We start from the raw sequence: 24,507 nt of genomic DNA, 5'->3' as shown, positions 1-24,507 counted from the left end.
CTATCATAATCAAACCAGTTTTTAAACACTCTTTATATTGTTCTATTCTTGCTAGTTAAGCTCATGGTCACTCCGCTAAAACTGGGGAACCTAATTGTAACCCTAGCTGTTAAAGCCTGAACAGTGTACTGCTCTCGGATACAGCAGTGTTACTGAGACTGCTGCGATACTGCTGAGCTGACAGAGCAGGAGATTCCTTTGCTCCTTGTCCACTGGGAGAGGATTCTGCACACCCTCCCTAGAGCAGCTTGCTTTTTTCTCCCAGTTCAGCTCACTCCTTATGTGCTCCCAATGCTGTACAGAAGTCATACAATTCCACCTCATTTTACCTTAGAATAACTTTCTGCTGCATCAATGAAGAGAGTCAGAGCTTTCATCAGCAGTTTCTTTAAATTTGCAACATCCTGAAGAGACTCCTCTGAAATGGGGGGGGGGAAGAGTAACCAATTATTTATAAAGGTGACAAAGTAAGTTCCAAAAATACCTCCTGGTACCAAGTCTGTCCCTAGTGTTGTTTCAGAAAGCAACAAAAGACTAAAAAAAAATAAAATTGTATTACAAAAATGCGAAGAAACAGTGATGCCTATTCAGTTAATGAGCCAAAGCTATTGCTGGAACCTAGACTGAAGAACTGAAAAGAAATCCAAGTCATACATTTGTGGTAGATCTGAGCACTGACTATTACCAGATAAACCATTTGGCATAGCTTCTGTTCTAGTTGCCGTTACAGTACTGGCTAACTGCTCCACAGTGAGATCTCTGTGTGCTCCCCAGCATTCTCCCAGCTGTATAGAACTGGCCAAGTTTAGATGTTAGAAGTTACCTTGCACAAACATAAAGACCCCAACACTTTATATATATACTTTATATAAAAACCACTGTATCACATCCAATTAAAGTGAAGAAAACATGCATGTGTCTTTACCTCCTCCCACACATGGTACCACAGGAACACTACATTATGGTAAGAGCCAAAAATCTCAATTCTTTGAAAAATACCAGAGCAGCCAGATAAACTGTTAAGTACAAGAATACCCCAAGCCTGGCAAATAGGACCCTCCTTCCAGAGAGTGGAACTTTGATGGATGTTACCAGGACAACACAGGCAATCAAAGCTACAGTTACCCATAATGTCTTCCTTCTTAAACAAACTTGCTTGTATTTCTTGGTTTTGCTGTTTCCACTCACCCCATGGCTGTGATTCAATGAGTTTAAGCTGTATGCAAGCAGCAGCCTCATGATTCTCTCCAATTTCTCGACACATACTAAAGCAAAGGGCTATCATGTTGTGCTTTTCACTGTCCCCTGGACGGCAACGCTTGATGTAATCCAGCAGAGCTGTCTTCAATGTCCCGCTCTGGTCAGATGAAGGAGTATCAGATTAAAATTTGATGAGCTTTTTTTTCATTCACATTTTGGTACCCAAAAGCAAATCTGTTCTGCTACAATTTTCCAAAAAGTGATCATTCAACTTTTCGAGGTTTCTCCATACTATTATTTTAAAAAATAATGGCAATATTATACTTGGGCTTAACTACATTATGTCACATAAGAAAATCCAGCATCTATGCATTTATTTACATACAAATGTCCAAACTGACATATGTTTATGACTTTACGTTACAAGAAAGCTATAAATATTTATGTTTTTTAAAAACCCATGAAACATTAACTGGAAGTAAAACCAAAGCAGACATGAAAACTTTAAGTGATATTCCCAAGCTTGAACTTTCAGTGCTGCTCTCATTGCAGCACTGAACTAATTAGAACAAACTTGTTAAACTAAAAAACATAATAAAACCCAGAATTAATTTATTACTATGAAAGTTGACTAACACTTCCTATACTGCAGTAATTACAATCCCCAGATAATTCCACATTGTTGTGTAAATATCAGTTTCTGATGTACCCACACAATTCTCTGAAAGTTTTCTCCCCTTTATCCCCCTCCACCTACTGGGTCTAATTTCTTTCTCATGAGCACTTCAAAGTAGTGTTTCTCATGCAGCAGTTCAAATATGTAGGTCATTTCATTGTATCTGCCAATTCCAGTGAGAAGACGAACCTGTAGAAATAACAGTGTTAAGTATGAAGCTCAAAGTAAGCAGAAAAATCCTCTCTCTCAAAGCAGTCAGTGCTGTGGTAGGGAGAAGGCTGCGTGAGGCCAGAGTGTTTTGCTAGCTGATACAGCTACACGGCACAGTGAGTCGCATTAGGCAGGCTGATGTTCCCTTAGAGCCACGGAGGTTTTATTTTTAAACCAAGCTACTGCATCTTTTTTACTGTGAGGTGAAAGGACATAATTTTATCAAACAAAATTTGCAGTGAACCTTTTAGCAATGACACCATTATACTGGGCATGTCTCAGACTCCAGGAGTCCTTTCAAGGCAGGACTTAAAGATGCATGACAGCCCAGTAATACAAATCATCCCACTTCACCAGTAGTTGAATTACTTTGACATTCCCATTCTGATTTACTACACTGTTGCAACCTCACCATTCCACTATCTCTACCTCTGTTTTTCCAGAGAAGTCTTCTAAGAGCTTCTGTGACATAAAAATCATCACCTGCACATATCAGACCAAACCCCCACTTTTAGCTTGTAGGTACAGGCAGGACAAGACCAGTCAGCCAGAGGTGGAAGACTGGACTCCATTCCATCACCCACCTACACCCCCTGCACTGCTCATGAGCAAAGTTATTTCCTAAAGTGTACATGGAACCCTTCATACAGCATATGGATAAACAAACACATATGGCATCAAAGACACATACCACAAGTCCGTACTCTTCATTAGGTGCCAAATGTTCATCTGTGAGAAGTCGTGCTGCTTGGAGGACTCTAGTGATTCCTTCCATGTGGCAAGTCAAACTAAAGCAATTATGGGCCAAAATCAGCAGTTCTATAACTGAAGAATAGAACAACTCAGGTATTTCAGTTAACAAGCTGAGGAAGTTAATTATTATGCATCTCTCCAGAAGTGATGCCATCTCTGCAGAAGATACACAACCCTTTCAGTTAAATTTGTAGCAGAATTGGATTAGAAAGTTGAGCTATTATGGTTCTGTCCTATGCAATTTTAAGAAGTAACAGTTTCTGTAACAGTATGCATTCAGTCTGGCTTCTCAATCTGTGGGAAAGTCTGGGTTTTTTGGATCATTTTCTGAAATGTTATTTTATTCTGCACACAAAACTTCCAACCTCCTCCACCAAAAGCTGATTGACAAACATATAATAATACATCAGCACTCCACTATGACCAGTCAGCTCCGCATTTGAAAAAGGAAGGCCACAAGTTTTGCATCTTGGTTTGAAAAATCATTCGTAAATTCTATACACTAAATAAATGAGTTAAAACAGCACATCTTAGCATATTCCATTTTCTGTGGAAGGCCCGATCTAATACAGTAAAGCAATCATGACACAGTGGAGTCCCAGACCTTACTCTCAGCACCATGCAATTCACTTCAGAAAAGTAGTAGTATTATACAAACTGGTACACAACATATTTAAAAATGCAGATTTTTAAAAGAACACAGTTAATGTCATAAACCTATAAAACATATTTTGAAACAAACCAATTACACCTCTACCTGTAAAAAGGTACTCTAGCAGAGACTCCATTCAAAGAGAGGTAGAGTCCTCCAGCACAATTTGGTAATTCCCAACATTGTTTCCTCGGAGTCTTTTCCTTACTTTAGTCAGCCATACACGAAAATACTAATATTCACCCTTACATTAATTAACCAGACAAAATAAGGGGTGAGTTAAGATCTGACAACAGGACAAATGTGTTAGGGACATAAAAATTACACAGAACATGATAGTTTACTTATTTTCTCACAAAGGTTTTCCAGATTTACAGTGTTATAGCTGGATTCCAATGGAACAGTTTCAACATTAACTTCAGCCATCCTTTTGCTTCTACAGAACATGTTCTAGAAGATGCTCTTTCCTCACCACTCTGAACAAAATAGCACTGGAAGTTCTGCCCACATTAATATGAGACAACTCACACTAAAATCTTACCCTCATTCATTTTCCTCAGAGATGAGCTACCCATAATAAATCTTTTTATAAAAACAGTCTAAACTAGCAGTTTGGCACTACTGGTTAGCAGTGGCAAAATGGTAGCAAAGTACCGTGGCTATGTTCTGTAAACTTAGTGACAACATCTCCATGGTATGTAAAGCTGCAAAGTGTAAAATGGACTTTGTTAACAAAAGATCCAGAAACTTAGTTTAACAATGGGTAAAGAAAGCAATTTCTAATTGTGATTAATATGAAGATAGTCACAATACCCTCCATTCTGTAACATATAACTACAAAAGTTCAGGTAACTCACTGACTGCATTTCCCAGCTGTTGGCACAAAAAAAAAAATAAAAAAATCTGTACTTTGTTCATAAAGTAAACTGCTGCCACACTTAAGCAACAAGTTTATTTACTGTGCATTTACTTGGATCTATTAATTTAATATCAAATTTGAGATCAGTAATAGATGCTTCCATCAGCATTGCTTTTATTCTTTGTGATGTTATTTTAAACCAAGTAATGCCATGTTAGTAATGCACTAGTTACATCAAGTATTGTTTGCCATTTACTTACTGCAAGACAGTTCCCCACGTGGTACAGAGGAAATTTTATCCAGTAACTTCATGCCAACCAATGTATGATCCTGGCACAGCTTAGCAAGCTGTAGGAATGCCTGACTCTCAGCTGCAGGGTTCAAAACCTGTTTCTGTCCTGTGTCCACAGAGAGAGAGAGTTATGTCACAAGTGCTAATTGTTCAGGAGAGATTAGCTACCTTAACAGAAAAAAAAAACCCAAAGAAACCAATATAACTTCATCCAGACTGACTTAGGACTTGGAACTACAATTCTAAAGACAATTTTGATCTTACTGCTTAAATTTAAGAATCAGATATTACTTCTTTGCCAGTTCAATCCAATGAAATCCTACTGAACAACTGTATTGCTACTGTAATTACACCTGTAACTTCACAAATCCAGTAGGTTGCTGCTGCTGAGAAAAAGAACATTTTCCTCTTCCTTACACAACACCATTCTAATCCATCCCTTGCAGAGCACACCTGGACTCATAAATCTCCATCTGATGGCTCATTGTTTCTCACGGAACTTTGTTGTTAAAGTTGTAGCAAAGTAGAAGTGACTCAAATAGAAAAGTCCCCCAGAAAGTTGTTTTGAGGAACATCCCTCATTTCACAAAGTAAAAAAAAAAAAAAAGGGGGGGGGGGGATATTTTGGCCATGCTTTACACAAAGAAATGAACACGAGTCTTTCCAAGTCAGATGATGTGGGGCTGCAAAGGTCATGATTAACAAACCCAAACAACCCTCTTTTTTAAAACCATTAATTTTACGTACATAAAAAATAAAACCTTAACTACTGCAACACCACACTGGACACAAAAATAACTAAAAATAAACATTTGTATAAAACCTTATATAAAGTATACAAGGTTTACAAAACTCATACAAGAACTGCCCAAACATTACTGACTATAATTAGCACTCAAGTATCCCTAGAGCAAGGACTGTTTTTCAGATACACAAATACCACACCTAGAAACCAAAACCGCTAAAATACAAGATCAAGCTTCTTTACTACCTTTCCCTTCTGAAGATGCCTGTAATTCCTGCATGATTTCTTCAGCCACTAGTTCTGCCACAGTTTCAGGCTGGAGACCCTGTGTGGTAATGAATGCCTGAGCTTTCCTGCATCTGTCTGGCTGATGGGACGACAGAATTGCTCGAAGCACTTTTTCAGGGTCGTGGGCTGACATTTCACTGTAGGAGCAGTTCAATTCCTAAGAAATACACATACACTTAAAGGATTCTACACAGCAAAAATTCCAGTCCAGAACATATACTGACCTGCAGTACATCTTAATGATGAGCTGATGCAAGAGGGGAGTGCTGGAGAAGCAGACAAAACTGTTTCAAAAAATGCAAACATAATCTGTCTTTCTATCAGTTAACAGTAGCTTCATCTGTATATCTTCAGTATTAATGTTCTCCAGATCAGGATGGCATGTAAATACTTTGTATTTGAAGTTTAATACTCACAGACAGAGTATTGCCACGGACAGAGATACTTTCCTGAACCAAATATAAACCTTAACACTTAAAATACCTAGAAGAAAGACAGGAATATTTCCTCCCAAACAAAGAATTGTGTTTTACTGCATTGAGTTTTACTTATGAGGTTCCTTTTCCTCTTCTCTACATACCACAAACTCTCAGCAAAAAAGATATACTAGTTTTTACATTTGCTACATTTGGAAGAGGAGTTGGTGAGGCTCTGTACATACTCTGCTGTAACACATTACAACTTTACACATTCACAAATTAATAAAAAAAGTACGTCATAAACTCAATGATCAATTCTTAATTAAAAAATATGGACATCCAGCTTCAGGCAAGAAGTATATGGACAGTATAAAAGGGAACAAGCCAATCATATGAATACTTTTTAGTAGCTCAAATCTCAAGTACTCACTCCGAATATTCGAGGCATGAAAAATTCTGTAGGAAAATCTAAGAACCTCTGTAATAAAGAAGAGTCTAATATTTTCAGCACATGCACTGCTTGTTTTTATTCAGAAAAAAACTAATGCTACCTTCCAAAAATATGACATGGAAAGGGGTTCTGTACCCTGAACGAAGTGTTCAGCAGCACCCTCTGGAGAAGAAGCAGAGGTGGGCTGCTGGCAATCATGAAGGTCAAAGAGCAGAGAGGCAGCAAAGGACAATCTGCTACTTCTCCTATTGCTGTCTGGGTCAAACCACTTGGAACTTATTAGCCATTCCTCTGAGCAGCCTCTGGGTAAAGAGCTGACACTGTGTGGAGCCTGCAGAGCCCTTCTGTGCTAAAACTTCTAAGGCAGCTGCTATCTCTTTGTCTGCTTCTGGGTCGGTGTTGATTATGAAGGCATCCCACAACAAAGGCCTAAAGCAAAGTGCTAGATGAACAACATATGCTTTAAAGATTATAAAAAATGCACATCAAAGAGACACAGGCTGAAATCTGGCTTAGTGGAGTCAGAGGTAGGGGCCTGGGGAGTCTGGAAGTTGAGTCATTTCAACACTTCATGCCTAGGAAGCATCTGGCCATTTTTCCACACAAAAGCTTGGTAATTTCACCCTCTGAAGCTTGTTTCAGGCACTTGATGAGTACTTTCACCACTCTTTATTCCTTTCTCCACAAACTTCCACAGCACAGCTTGATACAAACCACTTGTTTCTTCAATCATGTTATTAGACACATACCTTAGAAAGTTCATATAAACAGAGAACCTGTCTGCAGTAGTTTCTCCCATGGACACATTCATCTATGAGAGCCTTCAGACTGATAACAACTTGGTCATCTAGAGGTGGAGCCACAATGTGTGTCCAGTCTTCTAAGCTTGATGCTGGAAACAAAAATTTATATATAAATTCCTTTCTCATAAAGACAGGTAACATCAACAAGCCTTATACTTGGAGCAAGACTCCAGATAACTGTAGCAAATACATAATAGTTTCTCAGTCTTTGAAAACTGAACTCTTGATACCTGTGATTTTTTTTTTTTTTTAATAAGTTTTAGGGTACAAACAATATGACAGAACACAAATGAGCCAAAATATCCACAATAATATCTCAGATGTAAAAATCCTAAGCATGAGAGAGTGTAAGGGTTCGGCAGTCTTTCTGATGGCTTAGGCTTCATTTATTCTCTTCTATTTCTATTAAGTGTTATACAAGTTAGTATTAGAAAGTATTGTTCCAGCTGACAGCTTTCTCATTCAGACTTCATAAACATGCACAGAGTACTTTATATATAAACATTATCAGCCTTAGCCTTGCTATTAAGAACCACTAAACCCTTTATAATAACAAAGAATTCAGAAAAATATGTTAGTTAAAGCATTTCCTTGTTTCAGCTCCAGAAACACACTCAATATTTACTAGAGTGTGTATTCAAAAAGCAGGAACATAGATGAAGTTCAGTGCTACTTTACCAGAACAGAATTGTGAACTATAAAAAATGAATGGTTAAGAGACTATAGAAACTGTATACAGAAACGCCCTCCCTGAAGCACATACAGACAACGTATATTACAAGGCTTCAAATTCCTTTCACCAGAGGATTTACAAATCAAGGAGATAACCCACTGTCCCGAAGACCTTATTTTCTGCAGGAATTTTGGGGGAAATTAACACTGTAACAAAAGAGGAAGAATCCAGTGGAACCGCAACTATGGTATCACTTGTCAAGTGGCTGAATTGGTTAGTGTTACTTACCGCTTGGGACTCTGCTTTGCTGAGACGCACTGCTTTCAGATGTCTTCTCCCTTGTTATGAGGAGAGTCTGAATATCTGTGTGTAATTTGTCTAGCTCAGTCTCCCCTGAGGCCAGAGCTCTGCAATGCAATACCAGTGAAACATCTCTGTTGTAGAAATGGAAATACTGACAAACACGGCTGGCTTCATGGACACTTCCTTCATCAAGAAGGCATCCGATCAGAAACTTGAGTGATTCCTCCTCCTCGTTAGTCAAGGTCCGTTGAGAATCTCTGAACAAAAGACCCTCCAGTTTTAAGTACTTTGATGTGTTCAGAGCAGGTAGCTTTGAAAAAGAAAACTCCTTAGCTAAGTTATCAAAGGTAAGATCCCTGTTCGCTGCAACACGGGAGGAAAATCTCAACTTGCCTGACCCCTCATCCGTGGATAAAGTTTGTTGTGCGATGCGACAAATCCAGATCTGCTTCTCTATTTCTTCTATTTTGTGCAGTGGTACCGAGTCGTCCTTGGCTAGCCAATGACCAGCTAGGGTAAGCAACAAATGTCTCTCCATAAAGCTGTTTATCTTCTCATGAGCTAAAGATTCAAATACTGTGTTTGCCTGATCAAAAAAAAAATCAGATGCAGCTTTGCTGGAGATTGAATTTTTCATGAAGTTCTCATTACATTTTTTCCAGAATTCAATTCTTGTCTGGTTTTGATGCCACTGTCCAATGTCTCTTAAATGATGTAGATCTCTTAGAACCTGCAAAATTCAGAGAGGTTTTTAACAAATTTCTTTCCAAAAAAGAAAAATCACACTGGATGGCCAGCATACTGAAAAACTGAATTTAGATTAAGTGTCTCAATATGCAACAAATCCATCTATTTTTCTCACCAAATAAAACTGATTGCATAGCCAGTAAAAAGAGTAAAAGAATAAGGAAAGCTATACTGTCCTTTTCAGCTCAGCACTTGTTTGGTGTACACGCATTGAAAATAAAAATGACTTGAATAAAAGTTTGTGTTTCAGGAAGGCTGAGAAGCAGCAGTCTCAACACTGTCGGTAATAGGAGTATTAAGAGGTGAATATCATTATCTAACTATACTAGTTACCTCTTGCATAACTACGGTGTCCACAGGCAATTCAGCTAGTGCTGCTACCTCCCGAGCCAGTGAGAACATTCCTTTCTCTTGTAGCTGCTCCAGAATTGATCTGCACTCACTCTGAAATGTCTCCATATTGTGACTGGTTAGGATGGAGCGATTAATTGATATGAAGGAATCTTTCAGGGTCTCACTGAGCGCACAGAGTTTCTTCATGTAAGGACCTGTTTTAAAAGAGTATAAACAACTAAAGGCAGCTGTTTTTTAAATCTGAAGAAATTCTGCTACTTATTTCAGGATGCAACCCTGCCAGAGGAAGGCAGATTTTACACTTTAAAGCTTTCATGGGACTGAAAATAAGGTCTAAATCCATAACTAAAATACTTCTGCAGATAATCTGTGCACTCGTCATTAACACTTGCACATAATCATTCTCCCAGACAGAGTTACACACAGTTACATTTTCACCAACTGCAATTCACCATAAGGACCAAGTCTGGCTATATATATTCTTATACAAAAATAAAACAGTATGAATACACTTAAAAGTAAACATTTTCAGTCACTCCAAAAACATTGCATGTGGCATTTAGATTAAAGCAGTAATATCATCTAACAGAGGAAGCTGTATTTACCATTGAGTAGATTATCTGCTGCAGCAAACAGCTGTAAGAGCTTTCCTAATTCATATTCCGTTCTACATTGCTGCATCATCAATTCAAGAAGAAACAATGCTTGTGATTCCAACCATTGCACAGGTAATTCTGAAGCTGCTGCTTCATCTTCAGTTTTAAGCTGTGTAGATAAAGATTTTTAAATGTTGGGGGTTCTTTTGCAAATATATTCTGCATTTTGGTGGGAATCACACTGGAAATGGAAGGTGTACCAGAACTACCTCCTTCTTTAAGAAACGAACTGTCATTTGCAAGGGGGCACTGATCCATTACTGATGTATGTTTGACTTTGATCTGGAAGTAGTAAATTTTACGGCAGGGTGACCACCAATTACTCCTGATAATCATGGAAGAGGTAAAAGATGCAAGAAGGATCAGAAATGGATAGATAAAATAAATTGCTAGATTAATGGCTCTTGTCATACTGCTGTATACTTTAGAAGCATATCCACTATCTGAGTGGCACACAGGGAAAGGAAACTTATCTAGTTATTCCATGACATGGAATGTTAATTCCCAAGATATTCAGGGAACTAGAAAATTGTGGTGGAAATGAAAGAACTGAAATAATTTGTGAAAATGTCTGTATGTGACAAACAAGGAATGCGAGATGAAAACACTTTGGTCCTCTTAAAACCAACTGCTAAATCAGTGTTTTAATCAAACTGTAATTCGGTTGACTAAGTCATTGTCAAAGAAAAGTCTACGCAACTACCAGAACTAAAGCAATATCACAGACTTTCTCAGAAACTCTGAAACATATTCAAAAAAATTGTCTTTCTTAAATAGATATTCCCTGTAAGTCACTGGTTTATCAGGTCACTATTGACTTGCCCTGGTCAATATAGAATAGAGAATACCCCACACTTACTCACCACAAATAATTCAGTTTACCAACAGTGGTCCTACCTGAGTCAATGCCAACCTTCAAACTGTAAACTGCTCACACAAGGAGGATGACATTGTATTTCAAACTGTAAACTGCTCACACGAGGAGGATGACATTGTATTTCAATCTGCCCATATCAACTTAAAACAAAATGATTTAGAAAAATGCACTGCGGGTTTTGAATTGTCAAAAATATTTTTCCATCAAGTGCCAGCAATAAAAAGAATCTGCTGAAACCTACTGCTTCATAAATCAGCTGCTAGATCATTCTAAGCATGCCCTTTTTCATTATTTTCATATATGACATGTGATGCCTATCACATTCTAATAAGGGAAGACCTAGGCAATGACATTTAGAGAAAATGAATTTGCTTACTTTTGTGAGACTTTCCTGAAACTTGTCCAGTTTTGTTTTAGCTTCATTGTATTTTTTACAGTTCATACATAGTTCATACATCTCCAGTATATACAGTAAAGGGGAATCCTTTAAGACACAAAAATAGGTTATAATTCTTTCCTAAAAGTACCTAATAAATGTAGAATTTTCCTTCCTCAGTACCAGAACAATAAAGTTCTATTTTATTAAAATTGCATGCAAGGTTGATATATAATCTGCGAATTTGTAATAATTGGAAGAATTTCCATTAAAAAATTTTCTTACTTGACTGGGATTTTCAGTGGATTACACCCAGGTTATCTAGGCCACAAAGAGCAAGACAGAGGGGGAACCTATAGGACATCTCCTCTCCAAGATGACTTGAGATACACTCAAGTATACCACTAAAAAGACCTTTAAATTTATTACCTTACCTTTAAAAAGAGCTGGAAGCCATTCAGAAGTGTTTTACTTTTTTGCTTTCTTAAAAAGACTTTCCAAATAACTGATAGGTCATGAAGATCCCATTCATGATTTTCTGCTGAACTTTGAATATGGCTTGTTGCTTCAGCTCTGGTAGTATCATCCACAGCAGTAATTATCCAAACACAGAGACAATGAATAATGTTCGCATCCTGTAAAATGACAAAAATGATTGTTTTATAACCACCAGAGACAAAGATCACCTTATTATACATCACTTGGGGAAATGTGTCATACTATTCACAATTACTACAAACACTGAGAAAAAAACTCTATGAATGCAACCTACATATCTACCATTAACATAATTATGCACAACCATCACTTTTTTATTATTTATTCCTCAAAAAGATAAATAACTTCATCAATACTCACTTGGAAACATGCTGCTAAAACACTCAGAATGGGAGCATGCTCTCTCAATCCTTCAGTCAAAAGGTAACATGAAGGGTTCGAGTTTCCCTGACATTGAAAAAGGATTTGAAAGAGACTATCTGCATATTTGCTCTTGAACACACTGGCAGCACTCTTTTCAGGACTCTCTGCATCAGGACACAAAAATGGTAACTTCTCCAATGCCAGCATCAAGTGATCTTGCAAAATGGGAGTGAAATCTTGAAGGATAGAAATGACCTAGGAAAAGAGAACCCAAAGCATCTATACAGAGTGAGATCCAAAGAGAACAAAGGGGAAGAAGGACTGAACCATTAAATACACAGAAAAGACAAATAAAACATTCTTTAAATTTTATTTTTTAGACCATTTTTTGGCAACCTAGGGAGGAAAAAGTGTTCTGTAGGTGTGAATTATTCTAATAAAATATTGAAGCTCATCCTTTCATGTGAAGCTGAAACGCTTCTTGGAGACACTCATTTTTGGCACATCTCTCATATTACTAACAGCATATCATGAAAAGTATCTAGTTAGTTGCTCTTGTGTAATTACAGATTTTTCTTTTCAAGACAGCAACAAAGGAATCCAAGCTAAAATCCTAGGCTTTCTAAGTATCATCTTACCTGGAATTCTCCATTTAGCTTCCTCACATTACTTTTCCCAAATTGCATTTAATTTTTCCATATTGGTAATATTTTCTTAATTTTTAAATTACATTTAAAACAAAAAATGGAAGATTTAGATTCTCAAAAGCTTAAATATCTTTACACAAAAATCAATGTAAGTTTTGAAAGGAAAGATGAGTGACTTTATTAAACTTACATTGAACATATGGCAACTCTCCAATAAAAAAACCCGTAACTAAATGATTTTAAAAACCAAATTAAACTTACAAACAGTATGTCACAATTTTAACTAAATTTAAAATTAAAATTAAGTTTCTTCTTAGCAATTACTTTTGTATCCAATTCAGTTCAAAGAGACACTCAAATCACTGCTCTCTGAAAATTGTTTTCTCCACTACTGATTAATAACATCACATAAGATTTTTCAAACACGGAATTTTTTTCCTAATCTTCTCCTTTAATAGTTAGCTCTAGTGCTTTTAGAGGCATAATATATCTGCTGAACAGTCAACTCCCTCTGGAGTCAATTTCCTTTGTCATGTGTTAGCTTTTCACATGCCAAGAGGCAGAGAAAAGTAGAAAAGTTGGGAAATCTGGCTGTAAGAGCAGGTCTATCATAACCAGAGGATATTGAGCATCCTGAAACTTCTAACTTCCTGGAAAGTGATGAAGCTTCAATTTTATGTTGTCTCCACAATGTGACAGTCTCTTGTTAAAAATCTATTTTTTCCTTCCCTTTTTTTTTTTTTTTTGAACATCACAGACAAAGAACATTTGTGATAAACTCTATCTTCTTTAAAATCATACACAGATAGCTTACCTCATCTGGCTGGTAGCTATACAGCTGGGTTTGGATGATGAACTGCAGCCAGTCGTTGGATTTGGCACATTCCTTTAGGTAAGATGTACTCAGTCTGATATTATGGAGTTTACAGAACTGCATTACCAAAGACCACTGCCTTCTAGAGTCACTAGATGTCCTGCAAGGAATTTAAAGAGCTTCAGCTGTAATAAACTGGTATTTACACCAGATGTTAACAATGCATAAACTCATTACGTGGCCTGCGATCCATTGCCTGCAAATGGCAACACCAGCACTTCCACTGACTTCACTACAGGTAAGGTCACATTCCACTGGGGAAGCTTCCATACTACACCCTGTGGATGTTCCCACCCACCAAGGCAGGTACATTGTCCTATCTTGACAATGCAGGCTTTGAAAAGAAGTCAACAATCTTCACTTCAAGTGTGCTGCAAGAACTCTGTGCAACAGTGAGTCTCACATGCTGACTGCATTTCCTTATTCTTGGCAATATACATCTATTACCTCTATTATTTGAAATACCAAGACTATATTCTAAATTCAATTATATTCAGTTTACTGCAATAAAACACACATGGATCTCTTTAATATTATCTGAATATATAAATTGTAAAATTCAGTGCTCAATCTCAATTTGCCAGCATAATCCTTTAAATCATGTTTTACTCACTTCTTTATTCCTTGATGCTCAACTGCATCCCAAAAGGCTTCTTCTAAGGAGATAAGAACTTCTTCTACTGCTGCTTTTTCACCATCAGCCAATTTTGTTACCTTTTCAACTGTTTAAAAGAACGTATTACTATTTCTGAGATGGTATTTGGGATTAGAGTAAGGGTAATATTTTCAGAAGTACCAGAATCAACAAGCAGAACAAATCATATTAATGTAAATGTTCCAATAACTATGCCAAGTCTGGCAAAAATTAGTAAGAAGCAGGAATAAAGGAAGAGCAAAATTCTTAGCTCTTCAACGGACAGGGTGCTTTTACTGCATTCCTGAGAAGTTAGGCACCATCTTTCAATCCATCCCTGCTTCCCTTCCAAATAAATACATAGTACCCTATTTTAAAACAAGCAAAAGACACCCTTACCCAAAGATTCTCTTATTTGATTGTGCTGAGAATCTTCATTTCTGGTTCTGTAACTGAAAATTATGTTTGCAACTTTAATATCGACCCTGAGTTTGAGGCTGTCGAGACCGAGTAATTCTAGAAAACACACACAGGCTGCTCCTACTGAAGGTACACTGAAGAAAGAAAGAGCTAAAATATAGGCTTCATTTCCTGCTTGCTGAATCCTGAAACAAAAAGAACACCAGTTAACACATACGATTTTTAACCAATTTTCAAACATGAATATTCCCCATGTTTAGAAGTACCTACAAGGTTTACTAAACTCACAGACTTTATTAGCATCAAAGATATGTAGAACCCAAAGTTTCCTATTTATAAAAAAGTGTAGGTACAAGAATAAAGCCTCACACATGATAAGCACAGAGTTTACAATTTAATAAACTTTAACAAAAAATAAAGCCAATGCATTTGATATTATAATTAATAAAAAACACCTGTCAGCAGTTTTAGTGCAAAAAGTCCCATTGCAGAAATTACAATCCAAGCACTGCAGCATCAAGAACCTGAAACTGATTTGCAGATTGTGTTAAGGGAAAACGTACCCTAAAGGGTTCTACAGTGGCTGGTTCATTGGCTATCTGAAATTTTTCCACAGTAGTAACTGAAAAAACGATGCATGCTTTACCACCTTTTAAACTATTAAGTGCTTCAGTTTACGTTAACATATGTTTCCTTTTTGCCCAAATCTTAGCTGCTTACACAAGAGAAACTGTTTTGTATAGAAATGATGAAAAGAAACAAATAGTGACTAATACACAAGATATTCTAGAAAAAAAGTGATTTGTTCTGATGTAACTCCTACTAATTTTGAGTATACTTAGTAGTAAATTTACTATATTCAAGCAAGATGTGTAATTTGACAGTATCCTTTTGAACACATGATTTTGAAGCTTCAGCCAGAAAATCTAATTCCTTCAATCTCCAGTACATTATTTGTCTTATTAATTTAACTAAAGAAGTGTCATCCTTAGGAAATGTCAAAGAAAAGGGGCATCTTTTTTCTGCGCAGTGATCTAGAGGCTCAGGTCCCTAGAAGAAAAGCCTACCCGTGTTTGATACGACTGGAACATTTTTCATTCCTTGCTTTCATTGTGCAGATTTTATTTAGGTAATTCAAAATAAAGCTCACCTTCTTTTAGGTGATGCTTGATTTCTATCCTACTTGATGCTAGACTGAACAGACCCCTAGGACACCTAGTATTTCAAGTGATGCAATAGTCACCACTTGTTGGCTGTTGGGGAGGATTAATGTTACTCCATGTGCTAGATTATAACTTCAAAAGAACTATCCGACCGTCATTTTTGAGACTTACAACTGTTTGGGGGATTTGCTCTTTACTAACTGCTGGACCAAAAATGTACCAAAAGCAAATGATGGACGTCCATGGTGCAAATAGTACAAAAAATCCAGTCGTTCCATTATAGCATACTTGTTCACCAGTTCAGGGGATGAAAAATGAGGAAAGTCACTTGATGCATCTAGAAAGAATATCATCATTATGAGCTGATGAACAGTTGAATTAAACACAGAAATGGCTTTCAGCTACAAAACATGAGATGACAATCAAATACCTCTCCTCTTGTTCTAATTCAAATCTCAGCATGCCCAAACCCCACTGAAATTTCAATTCTCATTGTAAAATCAGAACTCTAGATCACTTCTTAGGCCCTCAACTTGCTTTTAAAAGAAAATACTGCTTTTCTATCTCATAATACATTTAGGAAAAAATCTGCCTGTGAAAAGCTTAATGGAAAAAGGCAACCTATCTAGGATTTAATTTCAAAACAAAATTTTACTAAACTACACTATTTTTTGGTAAAAGAAATAGCCTTTTGAATAAGTTTATCTGCCAAATCATTCCACTGGTAGGTATTTTATCCTAGGTGCTCAGGCTAGAAAATCATATAAAACTTGAAAAGAAACATACCTGATACAGCAAGAGTATTTGTTGACTGCCAGCCAAATAATTTAGTGGGATCAAAGGGCACCAATGACTGAAAGATTAGAAACAAAATATATTGAGACAGCTTAAGATTTTCACATCAGAACAGACTATAGAACATTTTAGGGAGCTATAGTAGCAGACAATCAGGAATGGCCTGTGCTGCTATCAAGCAGTGATGTATCTTGTGCAGTTCTCTCTCAAAAGTACATATTTTTCTACTCTGTAGGATCAGAACGCAAACAAATGCAAGGAAAGGCTTAGACTTTGGTCTAAGGAAATAGGGAAAGAACATGCTTAAGTATTTTGCTAAACTGTGATCTTAGCAAAGTTAATACTTTCCTAATAATAATTTGTAGCATTTCTTCCAACTTTCAGTTTATCTCATACCACAGATCTGAAGTAAAAGGTATTTGCCCAGAAATGTGTCATGACATTCCATGAGACACCATTGTTTAATTCTAAATTTCAATTTCCCTTAGACAATTAAAAACATTTGAGTTTTCGTAATAGTAAACAACCTGCCCACTGAACACTACAAGAATATCACTTCTCTGACATTCCAGGACTGCTGAAGTTAAACACTGCAGATGTCTTTACATGTGTGGGGGAGCAGGGGGAAGCCAGACTCACAGTATTTAGATACCATTTTAAAAAACTGTTCATAATGAAGCTATAAACTTTAGCTCCAAATTAGGGATTCCAAGGAAACAACATATGGTGCCCACCCTCCAGGCTTTAGCTGAAAACAAACTTCTCTCAGTTTACTTTTGTTCTGCCAAAAAGCACTACTGAGAAGCATTCTGTGTACCTGAACAAGATGGTAGAGAGAGATGTCAGGTGGCAAAATTCCATGAGAAGTACATGGGGGAAAGAGAGCAGCTTTGAGTTTGGGGTAAGGAGTCAATGCCATTTTTAAGAGCTGTGGATCAACTTTCTTTAGAGGTTTTTCCATATCTTCATTCTGAAGAACCTACATTGCAAGGAAGCAAAATTCTTTCATTAGGAAGAAGAAACTGCATTAAGACATTAATAAAACAATCTTTGAATGCACCAAACAAACTACCCTCATGGGAATCTGACATATGGTGACAACACCAAAAGTATAATTTTTTCCTGCAAAATCCTTTTAAGTTATATTAGACATATCTTCAACTGCACCTGATGTTTTAGTTTACTGTGGTATTTATCAAAAAGCTATCAGTACTAATAAATTCTGTTCCAACATGTGGTTCACCAAGCACTTTTCTTCTCAAAGTATAATTGTTTATAATGTGCTTTTTGATCTCTATAGCACAATACAACTGATTAACACAATGTAACCCATAAGCTGAAGGTTTTGACATGTGTCCAGATTTTCAGCCTTTAAAAATAAAAATATGGAAGCTAAATAACACCTGTACAGATCCAAGCAGAAGAGCAGTCCACTCACCCATTGCTTCATTTACTTAAAAACTACAAATGACTATAAAAGGGGATGATTGTCTAACAAATACAGGCACACCATTTAAAAAGTTTACTGAAAATATTTTTCCAAACTAAAACTATTTGAGGAACACAAGTGCCTATAAACACTCTCAGCTGTCACTGTTATGAAGGAGTTAAATACTCCAACTCACAGCCACTGTGCCTTGCTATTTCTAAATCATGTAACCTCAAACTGCTCTACTCGCTTCATTTGGTCAACTAACACTGAAACATGGAACAATGAAAACAGATTTTCACATGAGAAGAAATTATATGATGGCATTAGCATATTTATTTTTATTAGCGTATTCCTTTGAGTTTTCAACACCATGTGAGAACTTCTCCAAAAGCCTATCAATAATTTGCTGCACACAGTACCTGATCAATACCTCCAGGTGCATACATTGTAGTAGCAAGCGCTAATAGTGTACGTCCTTCCAGTAGCATGCTACTCACGCTGGCTTGATTACTAGGAATCAAGATCTGAGCATTTGCTAGACTAGCTTGAAAAATCATCTTTGGATCTTAAAAGAAAAAAAAGTAAGATTTAATTTCATGCAAAAGCAATATTAAATTAAATCATGCACTAAAATTGTTCTATGACTACGAAAAATGCTGAATTTTCTATTTTTTGTTGTTAATAATGATTTTTCTAAATTTACTTATAAATACAGATAACCTGTTCTAAGTTTCACTAAGTTTTCCCTGATTTCAAACCAGTTTTACCTACACAGATTGATTTGGATTGAGTCCCACAGTTCAGCATTGTATTGGTTCAATTCTTTATCCTATACTGATCACACTTTCTGAAAAAGCTTCACTTGGGCTTATTTTTATCATTTGTTAACATGTGACTCTACAAAAGATGAAATCTTTTTTAAAAATTGAAATGAATTAAGGGCACAAAGTCGCTGATTTTCAATGACAATAACAAAAAAAAAGCAAACACATAATCCAAGGGGCAGAGAAGTCAAAATGCACCACAAGAACTAGAGGAAGCTTTAATTTTAATAGTATATGCATTTTCTTATGAATTCTCGTTCTGTTCAGCCTGTTGGTAATATAACAAAATTGGAGGTAATGATGATCATACACAAAAAAATTCTCACATATGTACAGCCTCCAAATCTTTATGTACAGTTTAAGTAGGAATTATAATCCACATTTTAGAGATGAGGAACTGATACACATGTAAATGATCTGCCACGGTGAAAAAAGTTTGCAGCAGAGCAGAGAATTAAACCTAGCTGTGCCAAATACTCGCCTAGCAGCATAAATATCGGACCACCTTTTGAGCAAGGCCAGACTCCTACCTCGTGGATTACTGGCAACCCCTCGACACTGCACAAGGAATTCAAACCAGGGATGCGCTTCATGCAATTCCTTGTTATCCAAAATAGAGCAATTTGAAGGAGTTAAACTGGAAATAAGATGAGTAGCAGCACCGTGAAAATACAGTATTTGTAGCCATCCTCTGTCCCAATATAACACTGCATTAAAAATTAAGAGCATCTGACTTGGTGTTACAGTGACTTATTTCATCCATTCTCATGAAAGAGTCAAATCACATCACCCTTCTCCACAAGATGTACAGGTTTAGCTGATATGGCATCTCTGACAGTTCCCTCCTTTAAGCACAGCTTGCTTGCTTCCATAAATCAAATAGTTTCCAGACCTGACAACCACAAACACTTCCCAAAGAAGGGACATGACTCACAGGTACCACTCTGCATAGTCTACATATTTTATGCAAACTATTACACTGTTAGATTGGAGTTACAGCTAAGAAATTTTAATTGCAAAGTATTCATTAAGTGGGAGGTATTCATGCAGTTCCAATACCTAATATTGCTTCCTCCTTCAAACCCCAACTAATCCTAATTTAGATGGAAATCAGCAATTTCCTTATTTGTGAACATATTGAGAATGAACTCATACTTGTGCTCAAGTGAGAGCGTTTCTGAGAAACAAGTTGTCCTGGCTCATTTAAGATTGTATTTCTTACAACATTATACTAATTACAACTATAATTGTTTCCTTTGATCACTGACACACAAATTAATATTGACAAGATAACCTGAATAAAGGTTCAAAATACAGCATGAAACCTAAAACACTGCCCCACAGTTTTTCATTGTATGACACTGTTGTGACCCAAGTAGTGTTTCTCGCCAAACAGGAAGGGTCGAGGAAAACTGTTACTGCCAACTATTAAAATTGTATTTCATTATTTAAATCTGCATGACATTTGAGGGACAAAAAGCATTCATACCTGTAATAATCTAAGTAAGTGTATAACAGATACTGCAAATTATGTTCTAAACAGTGAAGGACAAAACGAGCATGGAAGTCCAAACCACTTGCAGCATTGTATTTTGGAACAGGGTGAGGATTTTGCAGTACTCCCCCAAGGTAAGACAGTCTCTGGAGCAGAAGTTCAAAATCTTCCAACTCAGAACAGACAAAAATTCCATTTCTATCAGAAAAGAGAAAAAGCATACACACAGATTAGACAGTTATCTCTTTAACAAGTTCTGAAGGGTGTTTTCAGTTCACAATTGTAAAGCAGACCTTTCCTTCTAGGGGATGACTTCACTACTGAGGCAAACATGCCAAAATAAGTTTGATAGTGTTCAGACAATATTGTAGTTACCACAGTTCACTGCAGAGAACGAGGCATGAGGAGTGAAATGTTATGTGTTTAGAATTTTCTTCCTTGTATTAAAATGGGCATCAGGAATATAATCCCTATGAAAGATCAAAGGGCTGATAAGAGGATTTCTATTGCTCTCATGTTTCTTACTGTTTTCAGATAATGGAAAGTGCAAGTACAAGACTAAAATTAAATTTATTAATGGATTTGTGCTGTTTCAAAAAAGGGCACTAAATACAATATAAAAATTAATACATATCAAAGATTTTATTAACATGTACTTCTATAACTATCTAATTTTGGCTTCACATAAGATAGAAAGTTAGTATAATGCATTAAGGGCACATACCTAGCCAGCTTGTTTAATATATCATTTCTCATATAGCTACTACATAACATGTTCCGGTCAATAATGTCTGGAGTAAGAGAGGGCCAGTTAGCTTGTCCACACAAAGTCTGGTTGGGCCCAGATTCTTCAATCCATGAACAAATATTAAGCCAATCATGCTGGGCTGTCAAGTGCATCCAAAGAACCTCAGGATTACATGTCTTGAGTTCTGTATTTCAAAAAGGCAAACTGATGAAACCAGCACAAACAAACACTACTTAGGAAGATACTGACATTTCTTTACACATGTACATATTCTTAATGAACAGTTGCAAATACGATGCTGAGATTGAGTATACTGTTACAGCTTGTTAGAGCTTTATGTTGGAAAAGCTAAATGTAATACTACAGTATCATAAGCTTTACAGAACGTAGCAGTGTGACATTTACAACAAGTGGCCATGCATTAGACAAGTCACTTTCAGCTAGTTCCAAATTTCTCTCTACAGGAAAAACACAGATCCCTGCCAGAATGGAACAGGATGAAATCACATTGTTTACCGATTTTCACTGAAAAAAATAAGTGACCTACTGGGGTACCACAACTTCAGTTACATCAGTGCCACTCCTACACAATTGCAATATACTACGTCAAAGACAGACTTTTAATTCACAATTTCTTTTAAGTCCTTAGTACCAGAATACTTGCCTTGGCGTGGTTTTCTGGGGAGAAGAATCATTTCCTGAATAAGCTCATCCCACCACTGAGCCCAGTTAAACATCACTCTGACTCTCCTATTGTGAACCCGATGTCTATCACAATTCAATAACGAGTCTAGAACAGCTGTGTGTCTAGAAAAGTCTTGTTCCTTTCTCCAGTTCTTGAAACTGCAATGAAGTATTGCATTAGGACGTTTTCTAGTACTCTCTTAAAAAACAATCTGACAAATAGAAGATGATGAAAGGGTCAACACATTTTGCTAGTCCATTTTGAAGACAGTTCTGGAAGTGGTAGAGGGACTTACTTCAGCTAAAAGTTTGAGAATGCATATGAGAGCAATGGGCAAAGAATTACCTCATTTTTCCCAAACTGACATAGCAAATGATATGTATTGTAACATTTTTACAATTATTTAACTGTAAAATGATTTTTCTAGGTTACTTTAATTTGCTATATTATGGATATCATATATCAAAAATAGATTAAACATTGCATCTGAACATGTTTCATTGGATTAGTAATTCTAATAATATAATTTGTTATTAAAAATACTTCATTTATGGTGATGATGACATGAACAGAAGACCTCTGTTATACTGACAATAGTATGTCATGACTTAGTCTAGAAAGAACATGACAGCAATTGTTACATTAATGAAAAACGTAATCAGTTCCCACACTGACCTTTATTTTTGCAAATGAAGACCAGTGTGAAATTAATGAAATTACAGAAGACTGTATTTGTTAGTGCAGTAAATAATACAGAATGTAGAAGCCAGCATATTTTAAATCCTATTAACATTATTAATTAATAATTAAAACAGATAACCCACATTACCTGGAAAGAGATTGAATCTCTTTATTTTCTTGGAAGGATTCCGAGTAAAAGCTTTCAACCTGTTGCACAAAGTCTATCATTTTCTTCTCTTTTTCAGAAAAATAATTTTCTTCTTGTAAAACTTTCACCTTTAATTCAAATTAGAGTATTACCTCCAATTACAATTGTTATCTACTTTTAATATATTGAAGTTGTAAATGATCCTGCAAGTGTAAAGAGTTAACCAACTGTAGGAAAAAATGCTGGAAGCATTTAGGTCAATACACTTCAATTACAAGAGGTCCAGGACTTCATACTATGTGAAAGCAGATGAGGACTAGATCGGAGCCAGAACAAAGAAATGACTTTTTAACAAATTTTTACTTTAACTGCAAATACAAAAGAACATAGGCATGTCAATGACTTGTCTCAGCAACTACATTGCAAGGATGCAGGGACAAAACCTGTTTGTTCCCACTCTGAAAGTGTGTCCAATACAATGCTTTCTCTCAGCATAAATGCACATCAGACTTCAGACCTGAGAATATCAACTAGACAAAAAAAACCTTTTCTACACTTACCAACAGATCTCGTACATGTTTATCAACTGTGTAGAAACATATCTTATGCAATTCCTCCTTCACATCAAAGCCCTAACAAAAAAGAAGATACTCATTGTATGCAAAATGTACAAATGCAGCAGTACGTTGACAGAATAAATATACCTGCTTTCTTTCCAAAGCACACAACCTTTTACAAACGTGCTTGTGATATTCACTTCAACAGTTACTAAAGATGTCATAATAACCCAGTGATCTGTGTGATATCTTCAGCATGTCTGGATACAAAATGTGTACCCTTTAATACCCGACTTACCAGAATCACCTTTACACTTTGCTGATCATGACATCAGTCAATACACATTTATAAACAGACTCCCTCAGCATTCTGAAGGCATTAGTGATCACAGCAGTTTTTTAAAACAAGTTAATTTTCACTGTAACACATGTACGTGGCAGAATCAATACATCCATAGGACACCTAAATGCTCCCCATACTCTTAGCATTCATTTATTTTGTTAGTCATAAAGAAGTGTTAAGAACATGCTTACTGAACACCTCTCACCATATTTCTTAAAAGTTCTGAGGCCTCTCTGGTATTGTCCTTCAGAAGGCGGTCATAGACCAGATTCAAACCTGTCTGAATAAATTCTTGAAGACTTTGAGCAGGATGCTGATGCATTCGGAAGAAGGTCTGGGCTTCTGGCATTTTGTTGCTTAAGATGGCCTCAGCAATGACTTCCTAAAAGGGAAAAAAAAAAGGAACAAACTTATTAATCTTCAGTGTTACTATATTTATAATCTCTATACTGATTTTTTCCCCCAATAGTTTAAAGACATTTCCATGTTAATAATTTCCTTAAATATATCTAGTAAGAATAGTAAAAAAAGGATTACTCATTTTTACCTCTGGTGTCAGTTTTTCCCACATGTGGCTTTCTTCTAATACAGGTAGGTCTTCATCAAGATCACTTCCTGTGTGTACCATATTTATCTGTGGTCGAGGATATTTTCTCAGAAATTTTCTAAGTTTAATAATGTAATCAGTTAAAATATCCGCACCCTTCTGCAGGTATTCATCAGGTTCTGTAAAGAGCATCCAAGATATCAGTTAAACAGAAATGAACAATACAGCACTTTTAATGCTTATCAATGTTGAATGCATTCTCCTGACTAATAAACAGAACACACCTCAGAGGAAAGAGCACATCAGCTCTGTATTGCAA

At 36.4% G+C, this 24,507-nt stretch overlaps 1 protein-coding gene across 1 annotated transcript in view; it reads right to left on the bottom strand.

Moving 5' to 3' along the window:
• The window catches only part of SPG11 (SPG11 vesicle trafficking associated, spatacsin), a 35,262-nt gene that overhangs the window by 2,107 nt on the left and 8,648 nt on the right, over positions 1-24,507 (bottom strand). The window contains exons 10-37 of the mRNA XM_075044720.1: positions 24,189-24,367; positions 23,847-24,023; positions 23,302-23,373; positions 22,742-22,869; positions 21,892-22,070; positions 21,204-21,411; positions 20,474-20,677; positions 19,515-19,621; positions 18,580-18,725; positions 17,546-17,707; positions 16,720-16,786; positions 16,105-16,270; positions 14,750-14,955; positions 14,330-14,438; positions 13,657-13,816; positions 12,193-12,450; positions 11,769-11,969; positions 11,335-11,442; positions 10,031-10,190; positions 9,405-9,619; positions 8,310-9,054; positions 7,295-7,437; positions 5,634-5,832; positions 4,611-4,748; positions 2,778-2,911; positions 1,958-2,065; positions 1,189-1,357; positions 330-418 (exon numbers count right to left, since the gene is read on the bottom strand). Of these exons, the coding sequence (XP_074900821.1) occupies positions 330-418; positions 1,189-1,357; positions 1,958-2,065; positions 2,778-2,911; positions 4,611-4,748; positions 5,634-5,832; positions 7,295-7,437; positions 8,310-9,054; positions 9,405-9,619; positions 10,031-10,190; positions 11,335-11,442; positions 11,769-11,969; positions 12,193-12,450; positions 13,657-13,816; positions 14,330-14,438; positions 14,750-14,955; positions 16,105-16,270; positions 16,720-16,786; positions 17,546-17,707; positions 18,580-18,725; positions 19,515-19,621; positions 20,474-20,677; positions 21,204-21,411; positions 21,892-22,070; positions 22,742-22,869; positions 23,302-23,373; positions 23,847-24,023; positions 24,189-24,367 (4,937 nt within the window). The remainder of the gene's footprint in view (positions 1-329; positions 419-1,188; positions 1,358-1,957; positions 2,066-2,777; positions 2,912-4,610; positions 4,749-5,633; positions 5,833-7,294; positions 7,438-8,309; positions 9,055-9,404; positions 9,620-10,030; positions 10,191-11,334; positions 11,443-11,768; positions 11,970-12,192; positions 12,451-13,656; positions 13,817-14,329; positions 14,439-14,749; positions 14,956-16,104; positions 16,271-16,719; positions 16,787-17,545; positions 17,708-18,579; positions 18,726-19,514; positions 19,622-20,473; positions 20,678-21,203; positions 21,412-21,891; positions 22,071-22,741; positions 22,870-23,301; positions 23,374-23,846; positions 24,024-24,188; positions 24,368-24,507) is intronic.

Source organism: Buteo buteo, chromosome 13 (genome assembly GCF_964188355.1).
Source record: "Buteo buteo chromosome 13, bButBut1.hap1.1, whole genome shotgun sequence".
NCBI classification, from domain to species: Eukaryota; Metazoa; Chordata; class Aves; order Accipitriformes; family Accipitridae; genus Buteo; species Buteo buteo.
This window is presented reverse-complemented; position numbering and strand designations above follow the sequence as displayed.